This window comes from Montipora capricornis, chromosome 1, assembly GCF_036669925.1.
Source record: "Montipora capricornis isolate CH-2021 chromosome 1, ASM3666992v2, whole genome shotgun sequence".
Lineage (NCBI taxonomy): Eukaryota > Metazoa > Cnidaria > Anthozoa > Scleractinia > Acroporidae > Montipora > Montipora capricornis.
Genome location: NC_090883.1, coordinates 28,257,171 through 28,282,170, shown reverse-complemented (window position 1 = coordinate 28,282,170; position 25,000 = coordinate 28,257,171). Strand labels below are relative to the sequence as shown.

General features: G+C 40.6%; 1 protein-coding gene across 1 annotated transcript in view; it reads left to right on the top strand.

Annotated features, from left to right (window-relative positions):
* LOC138013954 (uncharacterized) overlaps window positions 1–25,000 on the top strand; it is a 56,507-nt gene that overhangs the window by 23,164 nt on the left and 8,343 nt on the right. The window contains exons 6-8 of the mRNA XM_068860988.1: window positions 5,242–5,589; window positions 7,877–7,954; window positions 15,622–16,844. Of these exons, the coding sequence (XP_068717089.1) occupies window positions 5,242–5,589; window positions 7,877–7,954; window positions 15,622–16,844 (1,649 nt within the window). The remainder of the gene's footprint in view (window positions 1–5,241; window positions 5,590–7,876; window positions 7,955–15,621; window positions 16,845–25,000) is intronic.

The window sequence follows — 25,000 nt, the reverse complement described above, 5'->3', positions numbered from 1 at the left end:
ACGCGCTTTCTTGAGACGCGAACAGCAACCTTTTAACTTTTTCTTCTCACAATTACATTAACATTCCTAAGTATCATTTTTCCATTAGAGACGATTAGTAAAAAGGTCTGGGCATTTTTATGACGTAAAATGTTACCGTGGCAACAGGAAGCCTTGCAAAAACACCCCATATTTTTGCTTTAGATGCTCATATCTCAAAAACGAACTCGGTGACCCCCATTTTTTGTTTCTAAAATGTCATCACCATGCGCATGCCAGAAACATTTCTGCAAAGCTGCTCAAGCCTGCAGTTTCTATTAAGGAGCATACTTCCAGAAATCTCAAGGCTGTTGACATTGATAAATTGCGGTGTGATCTGAGAAACTCGAAATTGTGCCTAGATCCACCGAGCGCTCTTGAGAACTTGGTTAGCTGCTATAATGCTCCGCTACCGGATACTCTGAATCGCCACGCCCCTATGAAAACCAGGGTTGTGACAGTTAAACCGCGTCTACCGTGGTTTAAAAAGGCAAAACGTACAGCTGAGAAAAGATGGCGGAAAAAACAATCTCAGGCTAACTTTGGTCACTATAAGGCGTCCAGGAACCATGTGACTTATTTGCTCAAAGGCGCACGGATTGCATTTTATAAGGACTTTATAGCAGGCAACAGTTCTGACCAGGGAAAACCTCTTTGGAGCCACCAGGAGATTATTGAAGCATAATATTGGCAATTGTCTTCTGCCACATGATGACAAATTTCAGCATGCAAATTCTATGGGCACTTTCTTTGTGGAAAAGATCACCGTCATGCGCAAAGAACTCGACGACGCGGCCTCACAGGCCGCTTGCTGTTATCCCGGTAAACATGACTTTGCCTGATCAGTTAGAGAATCATTTCATGAGTTCAAACCCTTTACTGATGAGGATGTTAGGGCGCTTGTACAAAGATCTTCATAGAAGAGTTGTGCACTTGATCCAATGCCGACCACATTGGTTCACTGAGTGTATTGATGTATTGCTGCTCGTTATCAAGCAAATGATCAATCTATCTCTTAAGAATGCGACCTTTCCTGATGCCTGCATGGAAAGAAGCAGTAGAGAACCCTCTATTAAAACGGTTTGGACTGGATCTTTTGTATAAGAATTTCCGCCCCGTTAGTAATTTACCATACATTTTTAAACTAACGAAACGTTCAGCTTCTGATCAGCTGTTTTTGCGCACTTCTTCCAATGGACTCTACCCTGGTCTACAGTCAGCCTACGTGAAAAATATCAGCACTTAAACGGCTCTTTTGAGAGTAAAGAACGATATTTTGATGAACATGAATAAAGGTCATGTGATTCTACTAGCTCTCCTCGATCTGAGTTCAGTCTTTGATACTGTCGACCACGGTAGTCTGCTAAAAAGTATTCAATCTTGATTTCGGGTTTCTGAGAAGGTTTTGGGAGTGGTTCGCATCGTACCTATACCATAGGAGCCAACGCGCTACAATCAATGGGAATCCCTCTGATAGCTTCCCCTTGCAGTAGGGTGTTCCACAGGGTTCCTGTTTGGGCCCTATCTTGTTTGATATCTACGCTTCAAAGGTTTTGAGATCATCAGTTGTCATCTGCATGATGTTCATTGTTACGCAGACGATACACAGCTGTACTTATCGTTTAAACCTGATTCACATGCAAGTCACGACAAGGCAGTTACTGCAATGCAGTGGTACATGGTGCACAGAGGATCTTCGTCAATGGATGTTGTTGGACCGGCTCAAGCTTTATGACGATAAGACTGAATATCTACTGATCGGCACTAGACAGAAGTTGGATAAACTGTGTGGTGTACTTCTTGCTATGGGAGATCATGGTGGTCAAGAATCCTAGAACGTTGGCTGTTGGTTTGATCAGCAGCTCAGTATGGTTACAAACATCAATAAAATATGTAGTGCTTCTTACTTTTTTTAATGATTCCAAGTTCGAGTGAGGCCTAACACTACTGTGAAGTTTTCATACCCAATTATTCCATCAGAGATCAACCCTAGTATTCTCACTGCATAATTAATCAGCTCACTGCAAAACACGCCGTTATTCCATCACATTCCCCCGTTTCCGCCCGTGCTATAGCGTCAGTAATGTCTTGCGCCATTTCGAGTTTAAATTTGGTCTCTCCGCTGAGAGCGTGGTCTTTTCGTCCTGTACTCCACAAAGACAGTCGTCTTTTGCGATTACCTTCCGCTTGGTCAAATACCACCAGCCCGCCGTTTCCATGGCGGATCAACTTAATGCTCTTCCTGACCCTCCGGCTCCTGCTGGAGAGCAACTAGTCCTGTTCCGGGACTCCCTCTTACCCGGCCGTGAAAATGGGCCTGGAGCCCAGGCGGGAAAAGAGAGAATCCTGTATTACTTGCAGGCGCATGCTCGGAATGAGCAAATCATATTGCATTAGATGCCAGGCTAGATATGTAAATAAAGGGAACCTTGAAACTCCGACAAAAAAGAGTGTATGAAAATTACTGCGTGATTCGCAGTGTCAGGAAAGAGAACATCTAAATTATGCCTCGTCGTGACCAAACGAGGAGAAAAAACCCCGATCGCAGTGATGTTGGAAAATTATTGCCGAATAAATGTAACGACTGAGAGAAGATCGCAAATAAATAGATGCAAAGGTTGAACTAGTAAATATAGCATAGGATTTCACTAAGCGACAAAACAGCTCGGAGTCAGAATTCATATTATCTGCAGTACTTTACCTCTAACAATGAGTTTCAGAAGGAAAGTGCTTTTAAGTAGCAACAATAAAAGCAAGGTGACACACGCTTTCAAGTAGCATTATTTCATCCTTATTAATTAATATTCACGAACAAATTTTGATCAGAAAAAAAAAATGTGACAATTAACGTCCGAATAATCGACGTTTGGCTGTGCATATATAATATAATGCTCAGTTTTTCTGTCATGCAATCGTCTTTTAGTTTTTCTGATTTAAAATTATATTGCAATCTCAACAGGCAGCTCTACATAAGACTTTAGCCATTTGGCCACGACCCTAAGTCTGTCCTTGTAAGGAAAGAAAGATTTAATGCGACGAGTGCTTTGAAAAATTATTCTAAGGAAAAATTAATAGTCTGAGTAAATTACTCTACTCTAATTACTCAAAAAAAAAACTCTGTTTGTCACTGGTGTTTGTGTATTATTCCTGATAAAACTGAGAGTATTTACGACATTTTTTACCTGACTGTTTTATGTTGGGTATCCAAACAATTTGTCCTCGATTTTGAAAAACAATTGGTAGGCGTAAACTCCTGAAACAACCACAGTTTCAATAATTACTGGGCAAATCAAATATATGTTCACTGGAACTGTGCAATTATCACATAACTAGATCGACAGAAGTAATGAACAATAAACAAGAGTTCCAGCAGGAGATTTATTAGTCTTCGTTGAGCGATTCACATCCACAACCTACAGTATATTTGTAAATTTCAAGGAGTCTCGCGAGGGCAATTAAATCAAAATTTGATATTTTTCTGCACCAACATCATGCAGCAGTTCAGTTGGGTTTCAGGCAAGAAATTCCATGTCATCCATCTGATCTTCCACGATTAGGACTCACGATAAGAAGGACTGATTTACAATTTACATCGGACTCGGATCGAAGAAAATCGCAAACATATTAAAGGAACAACTATGTAGCAAACAGACTTGCCAAATCCTGTTGCAGGTTTAACAAAACTATCATTACCGGTAACGACTGCATGAATAGCTTGCAGTTGTTCCGCCTTAGGCACAAAGGTAATGTGGCATTTCGTAAACGCGAAATCAATTGCCTCCAGAAACTTGGCGTTATAATTTCCTTTCACATTATCCCCATGTATCCAGTGTAAAAGCACTCGGAATAAACTATGCCCAAATAAGGAATCTTTTTCCAAATATGGTTTTTTCCCCCACTTTTGGGGGAAAAAATGGCGTCATTCCGAGCATGCGCCTGCAAGTAATACAGGACTCTCTCTTTTCCCGCCTGGGTTCCAGGCCCATTTTCAGGGCGGGGTAAGAGGGAGTCCCGGAACAGGACTAGAGCGCAACAAGTCGCAGAGCCGGCACAAAATCTTCCTCAAGAGTTGGAACCCATAGCTGAGCCTGCCGCTGCGCCTGCCGCCCCAGTAGGGGTAACTTTATTCTTGTTTCTGCTTCGCTTTCTATAGGAGTTAGTCTTGCTACGTTTGTGGGAGATGTTTTCTGCTTAGCCCGGTTAGCGTTTTGTTTTCGGTCGCGTAATTTTTATACGGATTTCGGTGTTGTTTTGGTGCGCGATTCAAACATTCTGTCAGCACGTGTCCGTTTGTTGTCCACGCTTTGTTGAACTTTTTCACAAAGAAGGTTACCGCCTCGTGCGTTGTTGTCTACCTGCTTACTGCGCCTCGTTTTCCCTAGTTCCAAATTTTTCCCTCGGTATATTGGGTTTCGCCTTGGTATCTGTTTATTTTAGTATTTAAGGAAATCCTTAGTTTCTGGCATGATTAATGTGGGATGGGTCTAGTTCCGGACAGAGTAAGAAAAGCCTTGTTTGTGCCATGTCTCCGGCGTTACAATTTAGTGTGGAGCAGCCCGCTAGTTTTTGGCGATGGTATTTATGACATGTGTGTGCTTAAATATTATGGGTTTCCACTGGTGAAGTCAGTTTTGCGTTTGTTCTAATTTGGTATTCCACCAGTGAAGGATACCATTCGTAATTTGGCACAACGCTAGATTTTCTAAACTGGCGAAGGCAGCTCGTGGCATAGATCTTACAAGTTGCACATGATTTATGGATTTCCACTGGTGAGGGCAGTATTGCGTTCGGTTCAAATCGGTATTCCACCAGTAAAGAGTTTTATGGAGCGTTTGTTTGTTTGGTATACCGCTAGGTTTTACTGGCGAAGGCATATCCTCGGTAGACGTTGCAATCAGTGTACTTATAACTTAAGGATTTCCGCCAGTTGAGACAGTTTTGCGCGGTCTATGTATAGCTTTATTTGTATGGTTGCGCTTTTTTCAGTGTTATGCTTTGCCGCGGCAATATTACGCGGTTACGGCAATATTATGACGCAGGATGTTATTGTTTTCTTGCACTGTTTGTTTTATTATGCTCTCCTTCGGTGGGGAATGTTTGGTATGCCACCAGCTAGTGACTTTTTAGGTTAATTATTTTTGGAGAACGTTGGGGCATGTCACTGGTGAAGACAATAGCCTCAAGTGTGTTTTCTTTTTCATGATACGCTGCCGATCGCATTAGAGTATTAGAGGAAAAGGTCATTTCCTTGGAACGCCTTAGGACTCTAGACAGTTCTGAGTCAGCCTTGGCTGCGCTTCGTCGTTATATAAATCGACCAGCAGCGATGTTTGACAAGTATGAGGCGGTTGAGCTCTTACAGCCGTTGTTGTGTTTGGCCAGAAACGAGAACCACCATAAAGCCGATGAGTACGCTGCTGCTTTGGATGAGGTAAAGACCAGGTCGGATTTTGTGGAAGGAATTTTGAAGGGAGTCGGAAAGGTACCTCCACCTCCCATGTCTGTTCGTCCTGGTTCTGCAATGCGCAGGCCAGCCCCCTACCCTGGCCGTGCCCAGTTTCAGTGCTTCAGGTGCTTAAGATGGGGACATATCGCTCGGGCGTGCCGTGCCCCACCAGCGGGGCGACAGTTTGGTCGCGGTCGTGTTGGACAATAGTCTCTTATGCCTCAGTTTACAATAAATTTTTGTTCTCGCATTAGTTTGTTTAACGTTTTCTTTTTCACCCTATTTTACTCACTTTCTTCGTTGACCTTAAGGGGGAGGGGGGGGGGGGCTGCTCTGTGTCTCAATTTCGGACCTAGTTCGGAGCTCGGGGTCAACGAAGGGGTGGTTCCCCTGCTTTTGGTTTATTTCCGCGTTTTTTCATTTATCAAATTTCTCCGTTTTCTTTATAGGGTCCTGTTTCATTTTATTCCAAAGTTAGTGCTCTTACTCCTCCTTCCGGTGATATCCCCGTGTGTAGTATAAAGCAGGGGACCTCCCCTTTCGTTGGCCCCCCTTCCTTCGCCGAGTATAGTCGTTGCTTCAACGGACCTGGCTAACATCGAGCAGTTACGTTTCTTTAATCCTACGTTTTTCAGAGCCGGAGAAATTCATAATCATTTGCCAGTGTGGGAGAGATTGCTTAGTTCCGTTTAGAATTATGGTTATTAAGAGGAATTTGAGTAATGGAGAGAATTAAAGGGGAGTCATGTTGGAAACGTTTGGTATCCGTGTTGTTTGCCAATTTACGAGTTGTTGTCGTGGTGGCGAGGGCAGGAGCGGACTCTTCCCATAACTTAATCTTATGCGATGAGGTAATGAGTATGCAGTGAGGATATGGTACTACTGGAATTGGGCCCACACAAGGACAGCGAAAAACTCTGACCAGGGTGCGATTTGAACCCACGACCTGAGCTACAAGGCCAGAACGGGAGCAGGCCGTGGGTATGTGTGATCTTATTCACAAGGACAAATTCGGCTCGGCCCAAGCCTAATTTAAATAATCATTAATTGTTGTCCTTCAGTAGCATATTGAGGTTAATGATTCCAAGTTCGAATAAGGCCTAACACTACTGTGAAGTTTTCATACCCAATTATTCCATCAGAGATCAATAGTAGTGTTAAGCCTCACTCGAACTTGGAATCATTAACCTCAATATGCTACTGAAGGACAACAATTAATGATCTTCTTATTTTTATTTACATAATATTAGGGGATAAGGAAATCTTTATCAGTTGAATCTACGAAATTATTAGTACATGCATTGGTCACGAGTAGAATAGATTATTGTAACAGTTTGTTATATGGTTTGCCACAAATTCAACTTTCAGAGTTGGGTGTTCAAAATACCGCCGCGCGCCTTATTTGTAATACCTCACGCTTTGATCATATTTCACCGGTGCTTTTCCAACTACACTGGCTGCCTGTGCACTTCAGAACAACTGTACGGCAACCATCCTAAGATTACAGATACACTGAAGATCAGGAGACTGCGCTTTATAGGACACTGTTGGAGAAGAAAGGATGAGGTGTTAAGTGAACTACTACTCTGGGAACCAAAGCATGGCGCAAGAAAGAGAGCAAGACCAGCAACAACATATGTAGAACAGCTGCGAAATGACACTGGTTTGAGCATTGCTGAACTGAAGAGCATTATGGGAAACCGGAAGGAATGGATGAAGGTAGTTAATGGAGTTCGAGTTCGCTCGAAATAAGCAAGTCATTACTTGTAAGGCGATGTATGGTATGGCACCAACATATATTAGCGGTCGTATTACTATGAAATCTAAATCTAACTACTCGCTCAGATCTAACAAGGATAGAGGCCTTTACTGGAACATCCAAGAGTGCGTGCCAAGAAAACGTTGGGAGATCGAGCTTTCTGTATGGCCGCCCCCAAACATTGAAATGTTTTACCTGATACAGTGCGTGAAATGACATCGGTGGACTCATTTGAGGCTCATTTAAAGACTTATTTATTTCAAGACGCTTTTAGAGCGAGTTTCAATCGAGTAAACATTTGCTTTGATTCAAGCTCTTACCCCGGATTCCGGATTCCGGATTTTAGGCAAACCCCAACACTAGACATATCGGGCGAGTTTCAAAGGTGTGTCTTCAACTCAAATTTATGAGAACGCCTCCACAACAAAATCGTGCAGAAATTATGCAGAAGCTTGCAAAACTGGAGCTAGGATGAACTAACAGAACTTGAAAGTCACTAAAACATGGTCCAGTGCAGGTACATAGACTCAAGCAACACAACAACACAATGCAACCTCACACAGGGATATAACCCCTCGAGCGGGGAGGGGCGGGGATTGTCGTCGCCATTCTCCCAGAAGTCGTTGCAAACCCACTTCCGTCTCTTGAACCAGTGTCCGGGGGAAAAAGTTTCGAAGTTGTGCTTACTTGATAGCAGAGCGGCGGAGTTTGTGGCAGATTGACTTATTTAGGTAGGAATCATCATTAACTTTATTTCTCTTTTTAGGAAAAGTGACTTCAATTTAAGGAAAAATGCACAAATCACATGCAAGAATGCCTTATCTCATCTCCGGTCGAACGCATATAAACTGCTGACAACTGTTACTTCTTATTATCTGGCGATTGCGACATCATTTGAGGGGTTTCTAAATTTGTACTTGTGTTTAACCTCTCATAAACGATAACGATGCTCAAGTCTTACGTTAACGTGGTTAAGTTATGTACATCTGAGCTATGTAATGTATTATATTAACTTAATTGTGACAACTCATTTACATCCTGCAGTCGAACGATTTATTCCTTCATAAGCGGCCCGAACTCATAATTTGAATGCTCAGCGTTTCAAGAAATGGCCTATTTTAGTGGATCAAATTACCCTTCACAAGTCCAAACAAAGGCTTTTTGTTGTTTATTGCGCTGAAGGAATTGTTCCGAGACTCTGCGAAGATAAGTTTTAAATCGTCGCAAAGTTGTCGGAGTGTCAAATTAGGGGCACTAGGGGAGAAGGGTTTTGGGGGAAAATGGTTTTGGAAAAAGGGTTTTGGGAGAAAATGCGCTTCAGTATGCTTGGTCTCTCAATATGTTTTGTGCATCAGCGGAACTAGTTGGTTAAGAATTTATGAACACGATAAGGATGATTCGCTGTTAAAAACGTTCACGAACCGTGATACTCGGCGCGAGGACGAGAGCAAAAAACAAAACCAAACTGCAAACTTTTTTTTTTGAGAATCTTTTAAATCTTTTTAAGGGTTTTCAATGCTGACATGCATGAGCGTAAATATTCTGTGACGTAACATGTCTTAAGCGTTTTTATTTCTAAGTACATACCAAATAGCCCTTTTTGGAAGTATGTAATAAGGTTTATTATTATTGTTATTAACCCCAAGCAAGAAACCTGGAAATGCTGAATACTTTCATACGCTTTTTTGGATCAGTTGATAACAGCGCGCAGCAAAACGCCTCAAAACAATGAAGCTCAGTATCGATGGTTTCATTTTAGTGGGCAAGAGTTGTGGTTAAGAGAGAGCTGTATCTGTGCCGGTGCGCAACTCTGTGCTCGATTGTGTTGAAAATGAGTTACCAAATTCCCACCGCCGACGGACTTTACTTTAAATTTCGACATTACTTAGCGAGTATCGGACGTTTTTCTAGTTATCATCATTTGTGTTTTGTGTTCATTCATGGATAACAAAAGAAGCGACTGCTTTTAATGTAATGTCGATCGCTCTCTTGTTGTCTTCATCAAATGAAATAGAAAACAGTCTATGAAAAGTAGTTGAAAAGCGGGTTGATTTTTATAACCAAGGGTAGTATTTTAACTTTTGTTTGACAGCTATTAGCCTTCGTAATCTTGAGAGATCTTGAGAACGTCGCATCGTATGTATGCGAATTGATCAATATCTAAGAATATTGCTGCTTTGTTTGTGCGAAGTGAGTGAAATGAGTTAAAGAGCCACGATCGCCAGAAGACTTTTTCTTAAATTTCGACGTCTATTGTTGGACTCGTGCGTTTTTTGAGTTATGATTAATCATTTTGTATTCACTCAAGGGTAACCTTAAACAAAGCGATTGCTTTTAGTAGAATAGCAATTTTTTTTTTTTTTTCGTTTACTAAATGAAACAAAAAAGAGAATCGTTCTTAAGCCCATCAAAAACATCTGAAAAGCGGTTTTACTTTTATAACCAAAGGCAAACAGCAATAAGCCACTGTGTTTTTGATAACGAATCAAAGCAATTATCGAAGCGCGCACAAACTGAAATCACTTGAAACGTGACCAAAACTCATTTTGGGCAAGGGAGTGAGGAAATAACCATCTCTTGTTTTTGCCCATTAGCAAAAAGTAAAACGGCCTTTTGATATTATGCGAACTCCAAAGTTCTAGACTACAAGCAAATTTTATTTAACATAAACGTGCGGAATTCATAGAGGTTTCGCTGACTTTTACAGAAACTCAAATTTTCTTCGGAAAAGGTGCCATAAACATGTTTCATCTCAGGGACGGAAGTCGTCTTTGGTTGAGCTTCCTCTTGGTATTTGGTCATTTCGTTGCAAATCTTTTCATGCTCGCTGAATGAAATGTCTTCAACACGGGATGACTGACCATGATTCATCCCGGTCCCCAGCACCGGGATGAAATTCGAACATCTCACCTTAAACACTTTCCCGTCGCCATGAGTTCAGCGCAAAACAGACTACTAAACAAACCTTTTATAATAATATACGAAAACAGCCAAGTCTTTGTATTGTATAATTACACTTACAAGCAAGATTTTTTTGTACCCTAAAATTCTCAAAATTAATCCCAACCGTGGAGCCCTCGGGAAAAGTAGTCTTTACTAATAGAAAGTGTCCAGTTATGCCTTCAAAATCCATGCATAATGAAAGCGATATTTCACCAGTCATGAATCATCCTAGACATTCCCTGTCTTGACCGCCCCTCCCTGAGTATCCAGTGACCTCCAGCAAAATGTAATACCAGCCCCCTCCCTTGAGTTGGGTTTGACATGGGAACGCTCTTTCCGAATATTCAAATTTCACGCTGCTGAGATAATAAGTAATTTTAATAAAACGATTTGTAGGGTTTACATGGCAAACATGAAATGCCGAAAAAATCTGCTTATCCAGTGTTTTCAGTAAGTTTTTCAGTAGGTGTAAACAGCTGTGGAATCCCAAGCGCCGAAGGCATGAGCCTCAAGGGGGGTCTGCGGGCATATTCTCCCGCAACAAGTTTGGAAAAGCCATTTGCAGCGTTTTCCAAAAGGTTTTTCTCTCTAAAAGGCAATGGAAATTAGGCAATAAAAGACTGCAATGATAGTCTTTTTTGAGAGAAATTGCTGGCTTATTAGTGGTAAAATACATTATAGGCAGAAAGTCACTATCCTTCATTAAAAGACAACAAGGCTGGAGACTCGGAACCTCTGAAGCCAGTGATCACTCCATGATCAAGGAAGAAAGAAATGAAAGCTAAAATTGTAAACGAGTGCTTAGGCCTAATCACTGAAATGAGTGCTTAGGCTTAATCAGTAAACGAGTGCTATATTCTTCTCAAGGTCTCGGTAAAAAGTCTAGTTAACCAAACCGTAAAATGAAAGCTAAAATTTTAAAAGAGTGCTTAGGCTTAATCAGTAAACGACTGCTATATTCTTCTCAAGGTCTTGGTAAAAAGTCTAGTTAACCGAACCGTGAAATGAAAGCTAAAATTTTAAAAGAGTGCTTAAGCCTAATCACTGAAACGAGTGCTTACTAGGCTTAATCAGTAAATGAGTGCTATGTTCATCACACGATCGTGTTAAAAAGCGTAGTTTAAGCGAACCGTGAAATGAAATATTAAATTTGTAAAGAGCTCTTAGGGCTAATTTCTGAAACGAACGCCTAGGGTTAATCAGGAAACGAGTGCTATATTCTTCACAAGATCTCTGTTGTCATGTTTTCACGTTGTCAATACTGGTGACGCGCGCTCTTCCGAGTCCACAGTTCCACAGTCTCTTGTCTGTCGAATTACTTAGACTTTGATGCTTAAAGAACGAGGAATGCACAATACTGTGTCTTTATTAATTATCACAGCTTACAGCGTACCGCGTAGCCAGCACACACAACATTGCTGCGCCATTTTGAATTCATTTGTTTATATAACGCTCTTCCGAGTCCACAGTTCCACAATCTCTTGTCTGTCGAATTTCTTAGGCTTTGACGCTTTAAGAGCGAGGAATGTCACGGCGTACCGAGTACCGCGTAGCCAGCACATATAACATTGCAGCACCATTTTGAAATTTAGTTCACTTGGAATTTAGTCCAAGTGGCGGGGTATTCTAAAGTATTGTGCATTCCTATTTCTGGGTACCGCGTACCCCATAGCCGGCTACGTGGAATATAGTTCGAGTGGCGGGGTATTCTGCAGTTAAGCCATTTTGAGCATAATAGTGAGGCATGAGCATCACGCCAGCATAATAGTAAGACAAATTCCCGGAAATATGTCAAAATCTCGAAAATAAATAAATAAATACATCGGAATTAGGTACAATCTCGAAATAGGCCACTTGGGATAATACCATAATACCTTTTGCTTGTCCCTCCAACTTTTGCATAAGTGTTGTTTTTGTTTTCTCTTGGGACCATTGTAAGTCACAAGACAAACTGGAAACGATGCTTATGCAAAATGTGGGTGGACAAACAAAGAGTATTATGGTATTTTTCGAAGTGGCCTATTAGGATTTCGTTTTCCTGTGGTGAAGTTTACGTGATAATCGACAGCCCTAGACTTCACCACTGGAAACGGACGTGGCCACTTGGGGCGACTGGGAGTTTGGGACTTTTATTTTTATGTAAAAAATAAGTGATCCGGGGGAAAATTTTTGAGCATAAAGAATTAGCATAATTGTGAAAATTGTGAGCATAATGTGGACAACCCAAGTAGACGGATGTGGAATCCCGAGCGCCGAAGGTATGAGCCTCAAGGGGGGTTTGGGGGCATGTTCAACCACTGCAAGTTTGGAAATGCCACTTCCAGCATTTTCCTAAAGGTGTTTCCCTCTAAAAGGCAATGGAAATTAGGCAATAAAACACTACAATGATAGTCATTTTTGAAAGAAATTGCTGCCTTATCAGTACTTAAATACATTATAGGCAGAATGTCATGTAAATTGAAAATTTTTTTTTTTGAGAAGAAAACTCCATAATTCAGACTTCAGTTAAGCAAGTAAAGTGATTTTATTTTCATGATAGAAAATGGTGGAAAAACACCTACACAGCAAAACTTTCAAATGGTTGTGCGAATGGCAGGTCTAGAACATAGGTCACATTCCACAGGTCTCTCATTGCAGGTCATTGTTTTGCCTTTGTGAAAACAACCCAAACCCTCAATTTGGCTAACCCTAGGCCTAGGGTTAGCCAAATTGAGGGTTTTGGTTACTTTCCAAAACGTAAAACAACGACCCGCAATGATTGCTCTAGACCTGCCGTAGTGAAGTACGTGGCGGTATGGACTAAAGTACCCGGCGGTCTATCACCAGCAGCCGCCTTCTATTGAAACCTCTGCTTTTCATAGTTTTTTACAGCGAAAAAAATAAAAAAAAGTAAACTTACCTTTGCTTCATCTTGTGTCCTTGTGTCGATTTGAGGTGTTCTGGTCTGGTTTTGAAATTTGCTCCTATCCTTCATTAAAAGAGAACAATGCTGGAGACACAGAACTTCTGAAACCATCGATGACTCCATGATCAAGGACGATTTAAGCCGAAGAATGAGCTTGATTTGGCCTTTTGTCCACTCTCACAAGAAGATCGATAACAAACGATATAACATACAGTACAGGCCCAGAGTCCAACAATAATCTCCACATTCTTAGAGAACAAGCCAGTTTTAACGGAGAACCTGCCACTTTCTCCAGTTCAAAAAGCCCTTTTTGATTCATACATGAATGACATGACCGTTGGAAGCTCTGTTTTGGCAGCCCGGCTTAGTGACAATTTTTTCCCACGGGGATGGTTGAAAATTATTTATTACTAGAGAAGGTGGTGGGTTCTTCATGAAAACTGGCTTGTTCTCGGCATGTGGCGATTTTTGTCAGACTCTAGGCCCTTATGCTATATCGTTTGTTATCAAGCTTCACGTGAGAGTGGACAAAAGGCCAAATCAAGCTGATTTTTCGGCTTAAACCGTCCTAGATCTTGGAGTGATCACTGGCTTCAGAGGTTACAGGTCTTCAGCCTTGTTCTCTTTTAATGAAGGATAGGAGCAAATTTCAAAACGCCTCAAATCAACACAAGGACACAAGTTGCAGTAAAAGTAGGTTTATTTATTTTATTTTCTTCGCTGTATAAAACTAGGATAAGCAGAGGTTCAATACAAGGTGGCTGTCGGCGATATACCACCAGGTACTTTGGTTTATCCTGCAACCTACTTTGCACGACCATTTAAGAGTTTTGATGTGTAGGTGTTTTTCCAACGGTTTTTTTTTTTCTCCTCTGTAAACTAGGATAAGCCAATTATTTTTTTGGGCATTTCATGTTTCCCACATAAACCCCACAAATCGTTACATTAACTGAGCATTCAAATTAGGAGTCTGGGCCACCTGCGATTCCATCAAACACCCAATGGTTTCTCAAATAAGTTCATTTCCAAATATGCAGTCTGCATTTTGTCTCTGGTCTGCATAATTATTGTACCCGGTCTGCAGTCTGCATTTTGTGCTGACGAAGGTCCAAACAACAACATTTATTTGTGCTACAAAATCAGACTTATAACTAACTAAATGCAAGTTATAAATTAAAAATAAATACTGCAGCTGGTCCCCCAAGTAAGTTGAGAACTGAACTTTGTCTAGAACTAAGAAATACCATTGCCTTATGATTTACTTGACCATCAGTGGATCAGCCAGGTTAATAATTGGTCTGTTCCAAGATCTGGCCTCAATATAAAATCCGTTGAAAAAACATGTTGATACTCAAGTTCATATGAGAGCACTGTCTACTAGCCTGTTTATCAAAATGTTGGTTTTTCCTAAGAACATATGACATTGGCCACTGTAACAATAATTGGCTATTCAGCAGCTTGATTTAGGAATTATTAATTTATGAATTATTTTGTGCATATTTGACTTTGATATGCTTTTAAAGGTTCTGGACACAAACCAAATTTCAGCAGATAAATTGCAATTGGCACTTTTACACTTTTAAAATTACATAATTATTTTTGTTTAGTGATTACTGTAGCTTCCAGTATTGTTACTAGGGAACTTTAGAATGGTTACCACTCTAAGGATGGAATTCTCCAGAGTGCACTTGCTCAATGTGCGAAAAAAAACGTCAGTGCTACTTGTATTCCAATCTCACTGATAGTCTCTAATTTAAAATGTATTTACAGTAGAAATAAAGTTAATATTAGTAAATATGTGTGATTTTTGGTGCCTTTTACAATCCTGCTTTGTAAGCACCTTTCCTTTTGCTGTGACCTTCATTCTGCATAAGGCACTCTATCAACCCTTCATTAATAATTATCAGTTAAGGTGCACATGACCATTTTGTTGAGGCTTCTGATCATGATCCAGATTTCTACATCATCTTGCGTATAACTTCCCACAAGTGTTCTGGCAATACAGAATACATACATGTACATTATATTTAAATATTGGATAAATAAAATTAGTGACATGAGTGCGGAGTAAGTGATTGCGTGCGTGTTTACATAATTGACTACTTCCCGTGAGAAGCTTTTCAGGACCAATGAAACAAATGATAAAAATGAAAATAACAATGTTAAGAATCCCAACTGGCTATTTAAGACACACCAGTTAGCTATTTACAAATGCAGGGAAGGAGTTGAATCAAGGACTACTGAGAAAAACTCCAGATAGTGGTCAGAGGCAAGACTGAAACTGGGGCCTCCAGATTAAAAGTCTGTCGCCCTAAACACTTGGCCATGCTGCCTCCAGTCTTTGACAGTCATATGTCAATCATAAAATTAATGACCAAAGATTCTGTAAGGACCCCTGTGGCCTCTCTTGTGTCTCTCAGAATACTTTCTTTTCTCTGTCTTAACCAGAAGTTTTACGTGCCTTTCCTGGGAAGATTTGTCACACTTTATAGTATAGTGTCCCAAGATTAGGCAAGTTTTGTCACAACAGTATCCCTATATGTCTTTCAGTTGCAGGTGTCGTGCACTGCAGATTATGGCTTCTGTTTCACAAGAATATCAAGGGCACAACCAAGCTGATGGATCTGGTAAAGTTAAAGTCACTATTTTGGCTTCTGAATGGGGATCGAGTAAGGGCGGACTTTCCACCATAAACAGAAAGTTAGCAGTTCAGTTGGCAAAATTCTCTGAAGTGGAAATCACTTTCCTTGTGCCACAATGCAGTGAAGGGGACAAGAAAGAAGCCCTCAGCCACAACATAAACATTGTTGAAGCAAAAAAGTTTATTGGTTTTGAAGATCTGGAGTTACTATGCTTTCTACCAGATGATCTGCAAATCGAGGTGGTCATTGGTCATGGAGCGAAACTTGGTCGTCAGGCACAGGTGATAAGAGATTTTTGCAAATGCAAATGGGTGCAAGTGGTGCATACAGACCCAGAGGAGCTGGGAATGTTTAAATCCTACCCAGATCCAATTTCCAAGGGTCAAGAAAAGCACTATATTGAAGTCAAGCTTTGTGAAGAAGCTGACTTTGTGGTAGCAATTGGACCCAAGCTAGCCGAGTCTTTCCATAGATATCTTCGAGCTTGCAAAAAACATCAGACAATTTTTGACTTTACTCCTGGTATTTTTGAAGAATTTCTGAGTGTTGATCAAGACCCTAACGAAAGAAAACATTGCAGTGTTTTGGTGTTTGGCCGCGATGATGCAGAAGATTTTCAGTTAAAGGGATTTGACATTGCAGGAAAGGCTGTTGCTTCACTTGCTGACACTCATCTTATCTTTGTTGGAGCGCCTGATGGAAAATATCAGGAGATAGCAAAATCGTTCTTGGAGTGCGATCTACCAGCTAATTGCCTGAGGGTTAGAGGCTACGTCAAGTGCAGAGAAAGCTTAAGGGAATTATTTTGTGAGGTAGATCTAGTAGTCATGCCTTCTAGAACTGATGGTTTTGGGTTGACTGGTCTTGAGGCCTTGTCAGCTGGTCTGCCAGTTCTTGTCAGCAAAAACTCTGGATTTGGGGAATCCCTAAGCAAAGTACCATTTGGCTCGTCATTTGTGATTGACTCAGACGATCCTAAGGTATGGGCTGCTGCCATCAAGAACATCTGGGATAAAGAGAGGCGAATTCGGCTCAAGGAGGTTGACATTTTACGCACATTATATGAGCAGGAATACAGTTGGACCAAACAAAGTGATGCCCTTCTCGTCCAGATAATCAACCTTGTTCGTGGTATGAGGTTTCCATTCTTTTTGCATGCAGTTTGCATTGAAATTAAGAAATGTGTCATACACTAATGTATATGGCTCGCAACATGTCTCTCTTTTCCCTTAGGATCCATGTCACGGACTAGACACTTCACAAAAGGTCTCCACACTAATTTCACGTCTTGACTATTTATTCCTCCTTAAGACTTCTTGATCCCTGGATCTTGTAACAACTACTCCAGTAACAAATCTCTACGCACAACTAACTGACAACAACAACTGCTTCAATATATACTAAGTGTTCTAAATATAGCTAAAATACATCTTACACTTGTGTTACCAAATATAGACATCATAACTAAATATAGACATACATCACATCATTCTCAAATTTTCCATGACTTTCACTAGTAAGCATGACTTAGCAGTCTTCAAGTTCATGTAATCTAGAATGTTCTGGAAACTGACTCAACATCATTACTTACAACAGAATGTTCTCATCCAGAAGGTTCCAAAATATAGATTTGTCACACCGTAAAGTGTTTGAGATCACTTTTGATTGGTGTACCCTATCCTACTTATTGATGATGTACTTCTGAGAAAAAAAAACATGTCAAATCATATCTCAATGAGTGTTTGTTTTTCTTTGCCATCAATCACTGTGGTAGACCTTACAGAAAACAGAGATTTTGATTTACCTTGTTGGTTTCTGTTTTTAGTAGTTTGCAAGATGTTGCTTTGGATAGTATTAATAATGATACAGTAGGTTACAGTAAAACTGACAAAAACTAATCATTAGTTGGATTTTAAGTCTGGGTTTACATGTTATGTGAAAGGTGTGCTGAAGACCGTAGATTAGACTATGTGTAGTCTGATGTATTTTCATTAGTAGATGCATTTTAAAAGTAAATGTGCAGACTCAGTGTTGTAGTGGTTAGCTTGTACGCAGTTTTAATTGTATGGGTACATGTGAGGAATCCGAGTGCTAATATGCCTTTATCACAGGCAACCATTTTGAGTTCTGAGGTTTTCCTGTACCACCAAACTCTAGGCTTGGGGTATATTATTATTTTATTGTTCCTGGAGCTGGCCAGCATGGCTGCTATGCAACAATATACCGGTATTAAAGCCCATAAAGGAAGGCCTGAGGTGTGAGAATTCATCAATCAAATTTCCGAACCGGGAAGATCGACTCCGCCTCCAAAGAGTGAATTGGAGTTTTTGTTTAGTTCACAGTTCGAAAACCATTATGATATCTTTTTAGAAATTCTTCAGTCAAAAGATTCGTAAAGATTCCATCGGCGTCGAGTTCGAATATACGAATGTACCTTGGGAACCAAAGATGCTGATTGGTGGGTTTTCACCCATCAATTGATTTCGTCATCTGTGGTTGGCATCAGAAGTTTGATTGATGGAAGCCAAAACGCAGTTTGGCCGTTGGCGCTTGAAGATCAACCTCGTTTCCAGGGTCTCTCCTCTCTGCCTCCCTTGTCGTTGAGGAAAGAGAGCCCTGTTGCGGCTGGTCACGTGGCACTCCTTGACAAACATTTTTCCACTAGGGTAGGGTTCTCGTTATATTTTGATTCCGCACCTCGTATTCGTTTGACAAGACATTTTGAGAGCAATTTTAAGCATTTTTATAGTTTTCGACTCCGGTTTTGGACTGAATAATTCTTTACTGGGTTGCCAGTATGGCAAACCAGTCGGAAAATGGGTGAAATTTATCTGTTTTCTTTTTTTCCGTGTCGGGAAAAGCTTTACCTGTCACTCTCTGGAATCTTAAAAGCGACGAGTAATGGACTTTGACAACAATCTATCGCCTGTCGAGCCGAAATCAAAGTGAGCTGTATTTCTAATATTTTACCAAGTGTGATGTTATGTACAACACTGAAACCAAATCGAAAATTCTTTGGTAACTTATGGATTTAACAAAGACAGAGAAGGAATCGATCACATTAAGTGGATTGTCAGGCCGTTTATATTTATTTGCACTCAACTCTGCACAGTCTTCAGGTAACAATTGGAAATTTCACTAATTCTTCTTATATTTATTTTGTGCTCAACTCTGCACAACTTCAAGTAAAAAAATTATTGGAAATGTGACAGCCAAGAATTATTTGAAAGGAAGCCTTTTTCTATTTTGTGCTTCATTATTCAAGGATACGGTTCTTCTGGGTAGGGTTTGATCCTGAAATTTTATTTTGTTGCATATGGTAATTTGACACGATTGGGTTTCTTGTTCTCACCCACGCAATGAAATAGGAAGGCTTTTTTGTCTCTAATAGCAAATATGTTGTTTGTTTCAATACATTTTTCGCTGGAAAAGGTTTTGTGAGATTTCCGGCCTTTCATTCATCATGGATTCATCATGTTGTGTAATATTCGAGCTTAACAAATTTGCATACGTGGGTTGAAATGTGATACGCGAGGATTTTTTATAAAGATGACAGGAAGTTTTTCTTTCTGACAACCTCAGAAGAAGGTCTGTTTTGTCATTATACTGTAAAGTGAAGTTTATTTGGGAAGCCAACTCATGCTTTTGGGAATTTTTGAGTGTCATCAATTTTAAATTATTTTGCGTGACATAGCTCCTTTAAAACGAAGATTGTTCAACAATGTAGCGCTTTTACTACCCAAAAGCATTCAGAAAAACTTTATATTTAGTAACCATTTCCTTTGCTTTTGTGCTTTTCAGCATTATGACTTACGATAATTCGCAAGTCTGTTTTTGTATCTCACAGATGTTTAGATTTTCAGTTACATGTACAAACTCAGTTTTGATTGGTCGCGCAACCTCATGATTGTGTAAATAGTTCACCCTGAAGTCAAAATAGATACGTTTCCCAGGAACCCGACAAAGAAGGCTTCCTAACCCGACAGATAAAATGTAAAATAATTAATATTCAGTCAGACAAAATTAAAAACACAAAGACTGAAGTTTCTTGGCTAAAAAGTACGTTGTTTTACTCCGAAAACGGCGAAGGATTAAGGGCCTGTTTACAACATGGAGGTGGGTTAACTCCGGTAGGTAGGGTAACCCGCCTAGGTGGCTTCGAAAAAGGCTTGAGTTTACATGCAATCTTACCCCCCCCCCCCCTCCCCCGGGGTCCTGGGTGACCTTTCTCGAGGCTACTGCGTGGTCGCTAGGAACGTAAACAGGCAAATGGCGGGTGAAGGACGCATTTTGGCGGTTAATGCTTTGTTACTCTCACTAGCTACTCTTGCTTCCACATTTCAGTAATGTGGCTTCTTACTATCACTTTTTAATGCTGCAACGCCTCTCCCAAAGGCAGTATATCGTGACACGAACCGATCCCGGATTGGCGGGTTACCTTACCTTCAAGCGTTTAAATGACAAAACGCGACCCCAGATGGGCGGGTTACACGGTCTGACAGACCGGACAACCCGCCTTGGCGGGTTACCTCACCTGTCATGTAAATGCAAGACTGAAAAAATACGAGTTCATATCGACAGGCGGGCTACCCCACCTCCTTGTAAACAAGCTCTAACATTCTTTCCCGTAGTTCATTCAGTTGCACTTTTGTACGGCCTTCCAAAATATCCGATTCAGCGGCTACAAGCAGTCCAAAATTGTGCTGCTCGCCTCGTTTCGTGCAAACCGAGGTATGCACGTGCCACACCAATCCTCAGGGAACTGCACTGGCTGCCAGTGGAAAGTCGTATCATTTTTAAAATTTTATTATTAGTTTATAAATCACTCAATAATTTAGCTCCTGCCTATATTAACAGTCTTTTGAAGAATTATAAACCTAGTCGCAATCTAAGGTCGGTTGATCAGGGTCTTCTGACGATTCCTAGGTCCAATCAAAGGACCTATGGTGACAGGGCATTTTCAGTTGCAGCACCAAAGCTCTGGAACGCCCTACCCCTTGACATAAGAAACAGCGGATCGATCACTCCTTTTAAATGTAAATTAAAGACTTTTCTTTTTAAGAAATATTATTTATAATTTTGTATAAAATATTTTTTAACTGTAGAATTGTGAAGCGCCATAGAGCAGCTAGTGTATATGGCGCTATATAAATGCCATAATTATTATTACGTGCACCTTTATAGTTGCCTAGCACATGATCGATTTTCTCAGAACTTTTGACAGAACATCATGACCTTCCCCTTGATTCATAGAAGTAAGAGACTGTAGAAATTTTAGTACTTTTACGATCGATTGTCATTAATCTTTCGATGACAATTCGATTCAGAGTTATGTAAAAACTATTTTATTTTCTTTCTTCATCTGTCTTTTGGCTTGTCTTTTACTGTTAACTCCCGGCTTTTACGGTACTTTTTGGTGCAACTGTAAAGCCAAATAATTTTTTGACCTGGCATCAGATTAAAAGAAGAGGAATTATGAAGTGGAAACAACATCTTCAGTCCTTCCTTAGTGTGTGCAATAAACGCATAACATACAGGAAAACGTCCGTCAAAGCAATTTGCATTTAGTTTTTTTGCAGACTATTTAAAGAAGAAACAAGTGAGTTTTACTCAAGAGCGCGTTTTGTTATCTTTAAACTGAGTTTATTACCAAAGCTTAAAAAACTTAAAGATCTCAAAACAGGATAGGACATTACAAAATAATTAAACGTGTGAGCCAAAGGGCCTCTGCTGGCACGACATCTGGGTGATCCCTCAAATGGTCTTAATGACTCCCCACTTGAAAAATTTAACTGGAATGCTGCAGTTCAATACCACCCAACTCAGTGCCTAAGTTTTTTGTGTAACACGTACAACGGGCAACCTAGTGTACGCTCATGGAGTGTTTATTTATTTTTTTTTTTTTTCGGGTCGCGGTCTGGCTGCATGCGTAAGACTTCTCTCTCTTCTCGGTATCTCCTCGTTCAGAGGCAATCGCGATGACCACTAAACCACAGAAGACTACGAGACATATTAATGGGGAAATATGTATTAAAGAATTGTATTCGTGACCGGACACGAGTTTTTGTGTTATCGTATGACTCTGCACAGGCGGCCCAGAGTCGGAAGGTAAACAATTATAAGGATTTGTATGGGAATCTCGATAACAGACTGAAAAAGATATTTACCCGCAAAAGTTCTCAATAAAAAAGCCGTACTTTATTGTCATGGTGAATTTCTTGCTTTTTGTGTGGTTTTTTGCCTGATTGAATGCGATTTAAGCGACTTCTCAAATTCCCGAGTCTTTACTCTTCCCTAAATAAAGGAAAGGCTGGCAACTCATTTCTAACTTACCTCAGATCTCGCCGAAAAAATTCACACTTCTCCGGCATCAGTCACGCTCAAACTCCGGCGATGGCTACACGGATAAATTTACTTCCCCTTGACCAAGTTTCAAGGTCCAGCGAGTATCCATTGCTGAGAAACAGCGAAAAATATTCAAATTTTCAAACTCCTTCGAGGCTCGCTAACAATCAATTTTGACACGGCTGGTCAACGGTTCACTGAGCCTCCATACGGTGAGCGCAAACCTACGCAAGTGTACCCATAGTTGGGCAGAGCAAAACAAATCCCAGACTCGTCCCCAAATACCCGCCTGGGGTCATGTTCGAGTTTCTAAATCGGCGAACGATATTAAAAGTTCCACACTGAAACCTTAAACACAGCTCCCATCGCTTTGGTTGCCCCACCATATGTTATAAATCCGGATTTTCATCGAACTCCGTAAGTACTGAAGCTGTTTGAAGCCTCGCGCGTGCAAAAATCCCCTCGTCCGATGACACTCGACACCACGGCTGTTTTGTTGTTGTTGTTGGAAAAAGTATAGTTTTGTTAAGTGAATTGCTTTGAGCCAAAGAAATTACCGCATCGTAATTTCTACTGTCCAAAAAACAGACAAGCGAGATTGTAACTCAGATACCTTTCAGGTATTCCGAGTAATAATTGTTGGTTTTCGATTGATATTCGCTTGATGCACCGGTGTGAGAAATAACTTTGAACATTTCAACGCAACTGGAAGCGCAAAAACAAAGCACAGATGATTTCAACGATGGCATTTTCCCTGGACTCTCAACAGAAAAATGTGTCCAACAGGCTGAAAAGGTGCAGCGACCTTTTCATATGAATTTCTTCTGCAGTTGAGTTGTTGACGGATGAAAAACAGGATTGTGTTTCATACACTAGTAAATACCTTCGACTGCGTTTCAAACTCCATCCAAACAGCTTCAGTACTTACGGAGTTCGATGAAAATCCGGATTTATAACATGCGGTGGGGCAACCAAAGCGATGGGAGCTGTGTTTAAGGTTTCAGTGTGGAACTTTTAATATCGTTCGCCGATTTAGAAACTCGAACATGACCCCAGGCGGGTATTTGGGGACGAGTCTGGGATTTGTTTTGCTCTGCCCAACTATGGGTAAACTTGCGTAGGTTTGCGCTCACCGTATGGAGGCTCAGTGAACCGTTGACCAGCCGTGTCAAAATTGATTGTTAGCGAGCCTCGAAGGAGTTTGAAAATTTGAATATTTTTCGCTGTTTCTTAGCCTGCACGCGGGCGGTTGGATGGTCGAAAAACCGGAATTCGTAATGAGGTCGCCATCTTGGATTCGCGCGGCTAGGTCTGGGCCGGGTTGAGTGAGGGTCGACAAAGCGAGCGACCCACCCCGTCGTTTTGTCACGGAGCCCAGACCTATCCCACGCTCTTCCAATATGGCGTCTGATAGTGTTTCGTGGCGACACAACAACTACCGCCTGCAAGCAGGCTAGCTGTTTCTCAGCAATGGATACTCGCTGGACCTTGAAACTTGGTCAAGGGGAAGTAAATTTATCCGTGTAGCCATCGCCGGAGTTTGAGCGTGACTGATGCCGGAGAAGTGTGAATTTTTTCGGCGAGATCTGAGATAAGTTACAAATGAGTTGCCGGCCTTTCCTTTATTTAGGGAAGAGTGACGACTCGGGAATTTGAGAAGTCGCTTAAATCGCATTCAATCAGGCAAAAAACCACACAAAAAGCAAGAAATTCACCATGACAATAAAGTACGGCTTTTTTATTGAGAACTTTTGCGGGTAAATATCTTTTTCAGTCTGTTATCGAGATTCCCATACAAATCCTTATAATTGTTTACCTTCCGACTCTGGGGCGCCTGTGGACTCCTTAACAGATATCGTAATTTTATAAGTCTTCCAGTATTGTTAAGACAAAGTATTAGATCTTTATAAATATCACTGTAGAGACTTGCAAAGCATCTGTTTTCTGGTTTTTCTTGGAATCAATGCCGTTAAGAACAGTTTTAACCGTAAAAAATATCCACGATCGCACTTAACCCTATCATTTGGGTCACGGAATGTGGACTGTGGACTTCGGACTACGGAATTGAAACTGGATATTTACCAAGATATTGTAACATAAAAAAACCCACTGAAATACTGTGAACTTAAAGGAAGTCGGCTAAAAATCCTTCGAACAAAGTGTAGGCTACCCGTAGCCTCTTGTTTACCAAAAAGTAATGGAAGTTGAAAATAGCCTTGCTGCTTGAAAAGAACACCGCAAAAATTATTTCCCAGCGGAAATTTCATTCCGAATTCGTGCCGCAAAAATTTGTTCCCGAAAACCTCAAAAAATCGTCAACCCACAAAATCCCGCAAAATTTTCATGCTACACGGTAACAGTAAAAGGCAAGCCAAAAGACAGATGAAGAAAAAATAACATAGTTTTTATATAAAACTCTGAATTTCGACTTCTCAGCGAAGATTAATGACAATCGATTGTAAAACACTAAAATTCCTGTGGAAGGGCACGATGTTTTTTCAGAAGGAAGAAATTAATCACGTGCTAGGCAACCACAAACGCGCACGTGACCACTGTGTAAATCTTTTTGTTAACAATGAAATTATGAGGAATGTTAATACTTCGTCGCTTTTAGAGTTAAACAACGTACTTTTTATACTTAGCCAAGAAACTCACGTCTTTGGTTTTTTAATTTTGTTGTAATATTTAACTGAATGGTTATGTTTTATCTGTCGGGACGGAAAGCCTTCTTTGTCGGGATTGTTGAACCGAGACCAGACTCTTATCTGGAACAATGTTGATCAATCCCTTGACTGAAGAACCATTTCTTTCAATAATGAAGCAAAAAATGGACCACAAGCTTTCTTTCAAATAATTCTTGACTGACAAGAATTAGTCAAATTTTAAATTGTTTTTTTTACGAGAAGACTGTGCAGAGTTGAATACATAAGACACCTGTTTAT